Genomic DNA, 13,459 nt, shown 5'->3' on the forward strand with positions numbered 1-13,459 from the left:
CATTTACGATGTATAAACGAGTTATATAATAACAGCTACTGTTGATTGTGACAGAAAAGGCTTAGCATTAGATCTTTGTTCCCTTAACATTTTTCTCTGCACTCATGTAAGTGACACTGGACATACTGCAAAATGCCTCGATGTAATAGAACCGTATGATGAATTTCTGGTTTTGGAACTTTCCTTTGTTTGAGGACAAATTTAACTTTTCAAGCCAAGGTTTCTCTCCAAACTTATAAAGGCCCAGTGCCTTTCACCATGGTAGCGTCGCCTCTCTAAACACACATTAAAGACAAGACTTGTCTCTGGTAAGAGGTGGACTTTACAGAACTCTCCCTCCCCTAAGATGCTTTGTCTGAAAGACAGACCCTCCCTTAAGCCCTGCAACCTTCAAATACGAGTAAATAAACTTCAATATTGACCCACTATCCTCACTTTACTAATCCTCTATCCTGTAAGCAAATGCTTACGGCGTAGAAGATTGCCTTGCCTTCAGTTCATCGGGTGGCTGCTTGAAGTAAATGCCCAGAGCCCTCCTTTAAAGGAGAATGCTACATCACGCACAATGAAATGGGACACAGGCTGAAATGGGAAACACATTAATTGCATCTCAAGAGGAAAGCGGGGGGGGGACACATACCTGTGCCTTATATCCCGGTTCCTAACAGCGCAGCATTCAAAAGGAAAGGGACAAAAATGGACAATTACTCATTGAATATTAAGGCTGGTGCTAACTCTGCAATAAAAAATAAAAAAAATAACATGAACACATGCACACATGAGACTTGCATGGTTTCCAATAAAGCACACAGGACATCAATTCCCCGATTAACTGGCACAAACAAAAAGCACGGAGTTTTGGTCCAGCAGGAGAAGAACATTTTATTTAATTTTATTTAATTTAACATTTTAGGACTCAGATTGTCTGAGAGTTACGGGGCAGGAGTTGGACCGATGGTGGCTCAAGCCAAAGGTTATAGGGGGTAAAGAGGACGAGGGGGAGGAGGGGGAGGAAACTGAGGGAGGCGAGGAGGTGCAAGCTAATCTTCCCTCACACTGGAGCGCCGTGCTGAGAATGGTGCTTGCCTTTTATTATGATTAATGTAATCAAATACAACAACATCATTACCGTTACTATAAATACTGCTAATATTGATATTCATGATAACAACAGCAACAGCTAGAAAAACAACAGAGAAAAAAAGAAGAAAAAAAACAACAGATAAAAAGAAAAACAACAGATAATAATTATAAGATGAAAAACACATAGAAGGAAAATAACAGATAATAATAATAAGAAGAAAAACAACAGGGAAGAAGAAGAAGAAGAAGAATTCCTTCAAAGGTAGGGTGTTTTATGGACAAACATGCATATAAAGCATTTCAGCAGTAATGATATGAAGAACTAGCAGAAATAACCTGAATTCCCTTTCACAAATTGCATTTCAGTATTTAAAAAAAAAAAAAAAAAATGACCTCAGTTCCAGAATGCTGATGGCTTTGCCGTTTGGGAGAATTCGCCTGACGAAGTTGAAGTCCCCGACGTAGACGCTGCCGTCGGACCCGCAGGCCAGAGCGACGGGAGCGAAGAGCTTGCTGCCCAGGGCGGGGCCGTTGCAGCTCGGACAGGGAATGGTGCGGATGTAGCCGTTCCCCATCACCGTGGTGATGACAGGAGGCTGCTGGGAGATGAAGATGTTCTCCCCGTTTCCTTTGTGCAATATGCCTAACAAGAGGGGAAAAGGGCAGGGCAAGGACTGCATTCAGAAACTGGCACAGCTTAGTCCTCCTCTGTCTTCACTCACAACATCCCCCTGTTGTCTGCCATTCTTCTGCAATCGCATGCAGAACAGAGAAATTCAGTATGCTCATATTCTCAATGGGCTAGATGGGAATACTACCAGGAAAAGACAGAGGGAAAAAACAGCTGTCGCTCAAGCATTAATTATTAATGATAAAATCTTTCGTATACATAATCCTTCTGGGCTGGAAAAACACAGATCTGCAATTTTATATGGATGGATCATCTTCTGAATGCAACTGTCTGAGAAAAGGTTAATACACAGTTTTGGGTTGCGGAAAGTTGTGAAAAGCCTTTACCCTTGTGATTTTGTTGGGTCACAAAAACATGCTTAAAAGTTAAAGAACGTGACAGAATTTACAATGTACTGTAGCTGGACCTGTGTACAGCATCACCGTGGTTTGAGTTGCTGTAAAAAACATTGTTATGACACAACCTTACACAACCATATTGCACCATATTGAGCTTGCTGAGAAAAGAGGTGAAGGTGAAGAGGAGGTGATATGCTTCCCAGCAGAATGGAGGACACAGGACTCCCTACCACTCTGTAAGTTGAGGATGTGATGCTTGTCGAGGGACCAGCCGCCCAAGTTGGAAGCCACCATCTCGAGGCCTTGCAGCAGGGTGGACCTCTTCTCCCACAAAATGAAGTCGGGGCAAGACTCATACTCGTAGCCCACAGACACTGGAAGACATGCAACCACGCCAAGTTTAGTGAGCACTTGATCATGGGCTGTGTCACATCATTATGTTTTCGATGTTTATATTTCATTCTGTGTCTAAACGCCATTGAAGGACCGCTGCAGTTGACTTGTGTTGGGTGTACCCAAGTTTTTTAAGAGCAATAACATGTACATCAGGGGTGCTCAACCCTGTTCCTGGAGATCTACCGTCCAGTAGTTTGTCATTAATACCCTAATTTGGCACACCTGATTCTAGTAATTAGCAACTCATTGAGATCTCTATGAATGTTGAATGAGGTGTGCATTGTTAGGGTTCGAGCGAAAACCTATGGAACGGTAGATCCAGTAACAGTGCTGGGCAACTCTGGGCAACTGGGCGTACAAAAGGTTAAGACAGCGACAAATACGGTAGCTCGCGTAGCCATCTTTGATAACATGCACATGCAAACAACAGCGTGAGAGAAAGGTGCTGAAAACCATAGGCTGAACAGCACAGCACATGCTATGTACAGAACTGGTATGGGGAGCATCTCTCACGTAGGTAGGTGGACCCACATACGGTACAGTGGATAAAAATGTGGCGCGCAGCGTGGAGCAGAAAGCCCGCAGTGAGCCGGAGCGAAGCAAACAGCATTACAGCTACAGTGGAGCTCTGCCTGAGCGCTATCAGCTCCGCGGCCCCGGGAGCCTTTTCATGCCTCACTGATATCATCACGGGCCGCGCTAGCACAGCTCATCTGTGGACACTCACTCACGCAAGCATGCATGTAGGGACAAATACACGCACGCGCCCGGCAACCACGCCACACACGCACAGCAACCACATCACACGCACACGCACAAGCACAGCAACCACAGTACACACGCACAGCAACCACACCACATGCACACACACAGCAACCGTACCACACGCACGTGCACACACACACAGCAACCACAGTACACACACACAGCAACCACACCACATGCACACACACACGCACAGCAACCGTACCACACGCATGCGCACACACACACGGCAACCACACTACACATGCACAGCAACCACACCACACGCACACACACACGCACAGGAACCGTACCACACGCACGCACACACACACACACACACAGCAACCACAGCACACGCACACACACACGCACAGAAACCATACCACATGCACACTCACACGCACACGGAAACCACACTACACATGCACAGCAACCATTCCACACACACACACACATGCACACACACAGCAACCACACTCACACAGCAACCATACCACACGCACACACACACACACACACACATGCACGTACACACACACACACACACACAGCCCCAAGACTGTATACACACACACGTCATACACAACAGCTGCAGCCTGAAAGCTCCATTGACTGTCAGCATGACAGACTGGGTTTTTACACTCAGCTTCAGGGTGTGGATATTGCTTTAGGGGTGAGCTTCTTCTGCTGGTGTAAATATAGAGATTTTTCAAGAATCTCTCTCCTAATCAGTTCCTCATGCACACTATATGGATTAAAATGGCTGAGCATGCATGAAATTCAGGGATCTACTTCTTTCCCTTCGTCATTTCCATTCAGGGAACATTTGTGTCTGCGCAGTACATCCATAACACCTGTAGGGCTGCTCTTTTAAATAGCAGGTAACTAAATGTGACGCGTCGTCCTGTTAAAGGTCGCACATGCACCGGGATTAAATTGGACTGGGAGGCCCCTTAGTCGAAGCAGTATCTGCCATCTCACAACGATGCACATGAAAGCTGCTTCTACGAGATCTGTGACAAAGCTCTCCAACCGAACAAACAGCTACATGATATTCATTTTAGCGGTCCACACACTGCAGGCTTGTCAATCAAGAGTCTTCACAAAGCCCTCAACGCTAATTAAAGTTCATTAAAACTGCACGTAGCTCCCCTCTCCGCATAATTAATAAAACAACAGTTAGGGCGATGCCCGATGAATAAAAACCGTGAGATTTAAAAGCCTGCTGCTAAGCGACATGCAGTCCTGCGGGGGAAAGTCGTGCCTTGAGAGACAGGACCGGTGACAGAGGACGGAATTGACTGAACGGATTATTCAGCTCCTGCGTCGCGAGGCAAATTCAAATTATAAATCCCATCAACCTGTCCGCGGCCCGGAATTCAAAATTTCACGTGATTATGCAAATGCGTTGACTGCAAACAGACGAAGGAGAGTCGGAGCGCAAAGTAACAAAACGCAAAAAAAATAAATAAACATCGGCTCGTTTTGTCAGACGGTTGGCCCTGACGACCTACCGATGGCTTCGGTCAAACCGAAGACCTTCTGGCCGTAGATGTCCGTCTTGTTCCAGGCCAGGACGTACACCAGGCTGGGGGCGGCGGGGAACCACTTTTGGAAGAGGCGCCCCTCGACGGTGGCGGACACGTGCACCTTGGCCAGGCCGGCGGGGGTGACGGAGTGGGTCAGGATGATGCGCAGGAGGGACTTGTAGCCCGGGGCGCGGGTGCTGAGGTAGCTGAGCTTCAGGAAGCTTCCGGGGATGCTGATCTCCTCCTGAACGGCCTGAAATCAGCCAATCGGCAGAGAGCGGCAGCGTCAGGTTCCCGCAGAGTAGCGGTTGCGCGTTTAGTGTGTACGCTGAGTGAGCCCAACTGAGTGTTAGGCCTGCATTCAACTTTCTACTTTTGTCCATAACTTTGACTTATAGTTTCATACTTCTTTATTCACCAACTGTTTGGAGAGTTCAGCAAGAAGCAAATGTGACTCGCCAAACTGTTCACTTTTAAGTCAAAGCCATGGACACATGAAAAGCTTATAATGATATGTATGATATTCCAAAAGAAACATTAGTCATTAGCATAGCAGCATTTTTTTGTTGCATATTACATTATTAAATATAAAGCATTTTAATGATCTGAATCTGAAAGGACAATATGTATGTTCAAACTACCATAAGTGCAACAAAATAGTACTGTGATATGGAACTTCTATGACCTGATATCTCAACGCTATACTGTCCATAGATTCAACCCTGTTTTTCTAAGCTCTTCAAATTTTCCATCAAATCCAGACCTTAGTCTCTAACTCATTCAGGAAAACGGAATGGGTAGAGAGAACAAACAGACAAACAGTAATCCCAGGGCTATTTTTAGTGCCCCAATAGCTTGCCAGAAAATAACACTGGACCCCAGACACAACCTGCCTGATGTACTCTTTGTACACAGCGTGAATGCAAGCCGCCATATATCACGCTACCGCGTTAAACCTTTAATCATCATCAGAAAAATCAACAGCGCTTCATCTTTATAGAGGTGATCACAATGAGGACTCGCGGCAGTTGTGTGCAAACCTCACCTCTAGCTGTATATTTTATAGCCTGTAAAAATAAGACACCGCCACCTATTTATTGGAGCAGCGGAGACTGGCGCATTTGCATTCAGCGAGATCCTCGGAGCGCTGGGGCAGGGTAAGTGATGAAAGACTCGGTGCTCGCGGCCCATCCGAAGCCACTGTCATTCCCGCGCGCGCTAGCCGGCTCCGTATCCGCCTCGCCGATTAGGCGGTTCACACGTTATTGCCACTTTCCGAATGTTTACCTTGCTGAAAGTTTTGTCTAAAAATGCTTTTTGATTCCCGTGTACTATTCATTTCTGAACAGCTCGGGCATTGCCTTGATTTAAAAAAAAAAATTTAAAAAAAAGAACTACACTGGTTCCTGCTTTTTAAAGTGGTCAGAATGGCTGTGTGCACATCCGTAACTAAAACTGAAATTTCGGCGACGATGCTCCTGAGGCAGAAGGGAAAGCACACTGTCATCCTTCCTCAATGATCGCTCCAAAATAAAGAAAATTATAGTAGTAATTATTATTATTCATAGTACACGTACATTTTTGTTGGGAAATCGTTTACCCTTACATGGCTAGCTTTACGTTTCTCCTCAGCCACATGAACATGAGATTGCGTAATTATGCCTCTGTACAGAGGTCTGTGATTGGCCGTACCTGCAGCTCCGGGATGGCAGGGCCTCGTTCCTCACACGTCCCTGCGAACCTGGTCAGGGGGGAGGGCAGGACGATGGGGTAGGGGATAGCCAGGTTCTTGATGTCACAGACGGCGGCGGGAGCCTCCACCCTGTCCATGGTCACCTTGTCCAGCACAACGAACTGGTTCCACGGCAACCAGACAGCCCGTCTCTGGGTGAGGAAGGGGGCGCGCTGAAACACCAGGGTGACCGAGACCCCCCCGGGAGCTACCAGGTCAAAACTGCAGGAGGGCACAGCACAAGGGAAAAAACCCCGCCCCCCAAGACACACTATGAACACGTGAAAACAAGATATATTACTTTAAAAGTACCACATTTAAACAGACATTTTGACATCCATGATTTACCTGTTCAAACTACATTTCAATAGAACAATAGGCTACAGAATGTACATATTTATGAGTGAGTGAGCGACCATTTTCAGAAACATCTACAAAGAACCTTGAAAATGACATTTCAGGGTCATTTTCACAGGCAGAGAGTGTCCTTTAAAGCTGGGCAGAAGTAATTCTGCTAGCTCTTGAAGGAGGCTGTGCAGTGGGGAGCCGAAGACTTGCCTGCCATCCTGGCGGCTAACGGTGAAGCCGTACTCTGGGTAATGCAGGAAGCTGATGTTGACCCCCACCAGCGGGGTCCTGTCCAGCGCCACCACCTGGCCCCGGATCACAGCAACTCGGCTGGAAGACAAGGAGAGGGTCATGGGGCAGGAGAGAGCGATGAGTCCGGGTGTGTGTGTGTCTGCTGAGGATAAGCCGGCCATTTTGGATCAACACATCGGTAACCTACTAAGAGATGTGCTAAGCCCAGCCGCATATGCTAAATACTGCTTGAGGTGTGTCAGATGATAATAATAATAATAATAATAATAATAATCATAATCATAATCAATGTCTATGTTGTTAAAACCTAAAATAAATGCACAATTTAAATGTTCCCATGCCACAATGACTGATATATAAACTATAGTGCTAACAGCTATATGGAGAGTGAGCAATAGAAGCCTTGGAAAATATTGAACTCCATTGAAAAGCAATAATATAAAACAACTATTAAACTACTGTATGCAATAGGTCTACTTTCCTGAGGTCTGGAATGGGGTCCAACTATCTGATGAACACTATGTGCACTTATTACTCAAAGTGAGTAAGCACAAATCGGCTGAAACAAGACCACAAATGAGGCAAAAGGAGGGAACAAAATGTATCACTTGCATACAAATTGGCTAAAACGTGACCTTAATATAGCCTCTCCATGTTCTCCATTTTAAAAGACCTTCAAAGGACTATATAAAAAAAGTACTTTCGCTAATGTTGTTTGTAAACATAATTATAAGGCAACTAAATCATTCCTTTTTAAACTATTTTTTTCAATGGCAAATGTCAGCTCACTTCCACCTTTCCCTTAAAAACCATGAAAAGCCAGTCGCAGGATTTTTTTTCCCGCCCTCCTTGTGTATTTTACTCCACTTTATCCAGACGGAGGAAAGCAGATCGGGTTACAGATATGGAACCGTGGGGTGAAAGTACAGAAAGAGCCACGACGAGGAATTTAACTGCCTGCCGCACGGGGGGGGGATTTGTATGAGTCGAGCATCGGCTGTTCTACAGACCGCCACACATCCTGCACCGAAATACAGGACATTTTACTCATCAGCTTTAATGATGGTACATTTACCATTCCGCCAACCCTGCCCCCAACGTTTAAATGCAGCGTGCTAAGAATTTGAAAACTGTGTATGAGCCATGAACCATGGCAAATAATTCAGACAGAAACACGGGATTCTACTTCACACTTAGCAGCAGGCTGGCAAATGTCAGCAATAAAACAACTTTTCCATCTTTTTGTATAACTTTAAAACTCCCTCAGGACTAGTTTACAGACCCTGCATTTGTCTGATTACTCCCTGGCCACTGCACAGACTGGTTTCTCACTCCGGAGTTCAGTGCCATAATTTAAATTTGCTAAAGCCTATAGCTATTGAATTTTTAACTTCATTCTGATTATTACTTCATGTGAGTCATAAGTCATCATAAGTCTATGTTCTTACAGAGTCTAAACCTTCTTACTCATGCAACTCAATGCAACCTTTCCTCTCTGTGCTTCAAACTTATATAAATGGCTGGCAAGAGAGAAATGAAGACAGGTGCCTACATTCGACACTTTAATGACTTTTTCAGGTTTTTGTTCACAAGAACAGTTTGGTAATTTTCTTCCCTTATGAGGAATTACGCTATCATATACAACATATTTTAAATGTATGGACTTTTTGGAAATGAAATGATAATTATATTTAGCAGAATGCGTTTTAGGCATACTCTCTAAGGGGACAGATGGGACAGATATCAGACGGTCGGACGGATGTCCCTGTCGGAGCAGCCAGCCACGCACCTGCTGTCGAACGGGATGTCCCCGGGAAAGACGTGGGTGCTGGCCCGGCCCGCCAGGAAACGGACGCGATCGAAGAAGAGGCGCGGGGGCAGAGAGACGAACGGCGCCTGCGTCTGCTGGACGAGGTCCAGGGGGTCGGGGGAGCCCTGGCACAGGGGCCCGCCGCCGCAGCTGGCCTGCTGGCAGCAGTCCGGGTCCACGCAGTCCGTCAGCCCGTCTGAAAAAAAAAAACGCACAGAGCGCCACGTGCCGTCGCTGCAAAGGCACATCGGATCCCGTTTGTCTGAGTTGGTGTGAGCCCCTCCCAGAAAAGGACAGGTGACCAATGGGGACCCACCGGTAGCTGGTCTTCCTTCAAATCCCGCCCTTAATTATTTACTTGGAGTCATACATTGCATGGGAGCTCAAATCATCTGTTCTTAGTAGGTGTCAATCGGCTGCAGGGAGCTAGCGCACAGGCTAAAATGCTCTGGACAACGGGTTTCCTGGACCATCAGTGGAAGCCACTTATATAGAGTATTGTGTCTGATCTTTCATCCCTGTGGTATATGAGTCTAAAGTACAGTATGAGGCTAACAGAGAGGTAGAGATCAGCACATCTCTACATAACAAACAGCACTATTTTTGTCCCAATAGTCAAGTGGCTTATTTCACGCTTTCCAGTGTCAATGTGTTCTGAAATATTAATCTGTACACGGTCTTTTTCGGTCTTCCTGCCAAGGAATATGAATGTGGGACAGAATGTCATTTCTTTGGCCAATAAATCTCTGCCCCACACTGCAGCAGTGGTATTTCCACAGGCTATTACGGTACTTTAGATGGCAGCTCCCAGTGATAACCTTCTGCTCCCAATACAACATCCAATTATTTTTTCCTCCCTTCATAACAAAGTGATCTTCAATCAATGGAGGCGCCAAGTCCGCGGCCCTAATGGTAACTCCACCCATTGGGACTGGGCACATCTGTTAACATCAAAACGATCTGAATGAAGACAGACACAACTGCAGGACAGCTGCTATGCCTTCCACACCAACGAAAGCAACGGAGTAAAAGGCTCTGTATGGTACTGGAGGTTAATGGGTTTGCTTTTCACAACTCTTAATCTCCATGTATATTAACTTTCATTAAAATAATAAGTAAATAAGTAAATAAATAAATAAATGCCAAGCAATATGGAAAAAGAACCGACTGGGATAGATTTGACAGTTTCTCATACATTCACATTGCATTAATGTGTAAGAGGACCACTTACAGCAGTGGTGTCCACTCTACATCTGAAGTCCCAGGCCTCTGCTATACGTACAGACAGGCAAAGAGGCCTTTAGCACGCATCAAACTTCCAGAGTGTTTATTTTCTTCTGCTTTGTCTAGCATTGGAAGCTTTGGGTTGCATAAAACGCCACTAAATGCTGGAGCTGCCACTAGGAGCCAGCTGCATTTAAGGTGCTATTGCACCGCTTCGGTTTGTCATTACGTCCATCTTCAGAGCTCACCAGCTCGTGAAAGCACCGGCACCTAGACTGAATTATCATAGGTAATTTACAGGTTTACATTTAAAAATCTGTTTAATTAGCGATTCCCATTGCTGTATCACATGGTCATGGTGTTTGGAACATCAGCTTACAAGCTGGAAGAATACAGAGCCCCTTCTCGGGGAAATGGCAACACCATAACCATGCATCACACACTAGGAGAAGCTGAACCGCACAGAAGTGCACATGTAAAGGGCATGCAAAGGGTAATAACGTACAGTATGAAAGAAGAGCACTGCGATGTTTGCTGATGGAAGGACTGTAATTTCTGAAAGGTTGGTTGGAAGAAAATGTGGCCGTGTATCGGAGTGAGTGCGTGTGAGCGTGTGTGGGCATGTGAGTGTGTGTGTGTGTATGCATGTATGCATGTGAGAATGTGTGTGTGCGTGTGTGCGTGTGTGTGTGCATGCGTGAGTGTGTGTGTGTGCATGTGCGCGTGCGAGTGTGTGTGCGCGCACGTGTGTGTGTGAGTGATGAGGAGCTCATCTGTACAGCTGGTGGGAAACTTCATTATCTTATCTGTTAATCACTTTATTGTGTGAGGTCATTAATTGGCATTTAGTTTCCCTAACTGCAGCTCTAATGAGATCTCATTTGGAATATAAATGACACTTATAATTAAATGTTGATCAGATGAAGATAGGAAGACAGTACAGATTTAGATGTAAATTTTGCCGGTGAGTAATTGACAATAGCTGATTATTGCCCCTTCATTACATAGGAAGCATGTGGCCAGTTTTAAACCTGGTAATTTTCCATACACATGAAGAAGACTAATGAAAATAGCTTGTCCAGCAGCCATATTAAGTTCAGAACAAATGGAGACTACTTCACGTCTCTGAAATAAGCAGCATATTGTGCATAAAGCCAATTATTCCATAGCTGGATAATATTTAGCACAAAAAAGTTCCAATAAACAGCCTGTATTACGAATTAATCCCAGAAAAAAATGTTAAAAAGTAAAAGATGCTGAGCTACACATATGGACTGTGAGAACAGGAGAATTAGCCTCAGTTTCTGACAGAATAACGTTCCCTGATAAAGATAAAGGATATTAAACCCAACTTCCACAGATCTTTGTTCTCAATTGTACAAATTGTTTTTAAATGAATTTAGTGTCCATAGAATGTGTGATGGTGTCTTCTGTTAGAGCAAGGGGCGAAAAAAAATGTGCTTGTTTAAATTTGTCATTCAAAGTAAAAGATAAGGAGCCGTAGCAGTTTTCTGTCTCATTCTGTATTGTATCGGCTCTGGGTGATGGGGCAGCCGATGTACTGGGCCAGAGAACTACAGTGAGGGCGTGAGCCTCACCCTCCTGCACTCCAGACCTGAATCCTGTTCCAGAGCCAACCTGGAGGTTGATAAATTGTCCGTTTTAATATGCCCTGCCACTGATGCATAAAGAGGGGGCATTTCGGAAGACAAGACGAGCCAAACCCTGAAAGGTGCACATTTACAAAGAGCTGATTAATGTATCAAAGGATAAATGAGTTGAGGTTTGACAAACCCTTGGTACTGAACTCAAACTCAAACAGATACACAAAAACAAAAAGCAAAAAAAAAACAAATAGTCTCCATCCAGCAATTATTGGTCATTGGCTTGTCCTTAATCTAAACTGAAGTCACCTGCTTGCATACGCAGTGCATTTTTATTCAGAATGAGCTGAATGTCCGTGATATGCACACAAGAAAGGAACTCTAAATTTTGTTAAAATGTTATCAGTGCATTGTCAAGCTGCTACAGTTCTCTTGCAAAGACTGCAAGGGTGAAACAAGGCTACCTTTTCCACCAAAACGTGATAGATAATAAATTATGTTCTTCATGTTTATGAAGAATAGTTTGTAAAATTATACAGCATTCCTTTAACAGGGGAAGGTGGTTCCTATATTTTAACCAGAGAGTGAGGTGAAATACTGTAAAGATCCATGTACAAACCAAAAATGCACATTAAGTAAAATGGATTAATTGGATTTGCAAATCAGCTGGGATTACTTTACATGCTAGTCCAAAATGTCTTTCCTCAAAATTGTTGCAGTTACACTTGCAGACAAATCAGTGACCTTACGAAAAAGCAGCTATCAGAAACTCAAAAGCTTACACGAGTACAGGTGTCACAAAAAGTAAATGAAAAATTGATCATTGTTCTTCACGGAGATGAGGCATGTAGCTCTTGTCAGTTCTTGTTTACTTGCTTTCGCCATTTGTCATGCTTTATCTCAGCCAAGCAGACAAACATTAAAGTCTTTAACCCAGACCTTTCATTTTTAAGCTGAGACGTTCATAGAAATAAAAATATTTCCACAGCACTGCCTGCGTTTTATGTACGGTACGGTTTTCTGCGGAAATTGGAAACGCTTTCCTCTTCTTACCGAAAAGTTCCCTGAGCAAACGGTGCTTCTGTCCTTGACATTCAGCGGCTCGGGAGGTCACAAGACACCTTGGGCTTTTCGCAGAAAAATTATCGCTTGCCCTGCAGTTACCAATTAACATGTATAGATCTTGCAGAACCTTGAAAATTACCCTTGGAGGAAGATTTCAGGCGACCGTCCTAGGCACACACTTCACCAGTGCTCCTTACAAACCCAATGTAGAAACGGGTGTGATACTAACGGCTTGACCAGACATATTTCTTTACTTGCACGGACAAGCCAAGATTACTACACATAAACAACTTTTACGAAGCCGATATATATACATTCTTGCAGGGTTACATCTAAGCAGATCATTTCCTCGGTTTGTACGCTATTTCACGACGGCGTTAAATCTCCCTCACGCCGGAGGCGGACAAAGGAGGGCGCAGCTGCGCGACGGCCTCACCTCCGTCGTTGTCGGCGTTGTCCTGGCACTCCGTCTCCATGATGACGTTGCAGCCCATGCCGCTCCAGCCGGCCTGGCACACGCAGCGCCAGCCGTTCTGCTCCAGGGTGCACCTCCCGTTGCCGTTGCACAGGCCCGGGCAGCCGTCTGCGAACGGGGGGACGGGGGACAAGGGGGGACGGGGGGGGTGCACACATCCAAACG

At 45.0% G+C, this 13,459-nt stretch overlaps 1 protein-coding gene across 1 annotated transcript in view; it reads right to left on the reverse strand.

Moving 5' to 3' along the window:
• tenm1 (teneurin transmembrane protein 1) overlaps positions 1-13,459 on the reverse strand; it is a 222,155-nt gene that overhangs the window by 46,012 nt on the left and 162,684 nt on the right. The window contains exons 14-21 of the mRNA XM_064350355.1: positions 13,256-13,402; positions 8,906-9,122; positions 7,075-7,194; positions 6,477-6,738; positions 4,770-5,037; positions 2,343-2,486; positions 1,477-1,726; positions 641-661 (exon numbers count right to left, since the gene is read on the reverse strand). Coding sequence (XP_064206425.1) covers positions 641-661; positions 1,477-1,726; positions 2,343-2,486; positions 4,770-5,037; positions 6,477-6,738; positions 7,075-7,194; positions 8,906-9,122; positions 13,256-13,402 — 1,429 coding nt within the window. The remainder of the gene's footprint in view (positions 1-640; positions 662-1,476; positions 1,727-2,342; positions 2,487-4,769; positions 5,038-6,476; positions 6,739-7,074; positions 7,195-8,905; positions 9,123-13,255; positions 13,403-13,459) is intronic.

Source organism: Anguilla rostrata, chromosome 9 (assembly GCF_018555375.3).
Source record: "Anguilla rostrata isolate EN2019 chromosome 9, ASM1855537v3, whole genome shotgun sequence".
Lineage (NCBI taxonomy): Eukaryota > Metazoa > Chordata > Actinopteri > Anguilliformes > Anguillidae > Anguilla > Anguilla rostrata.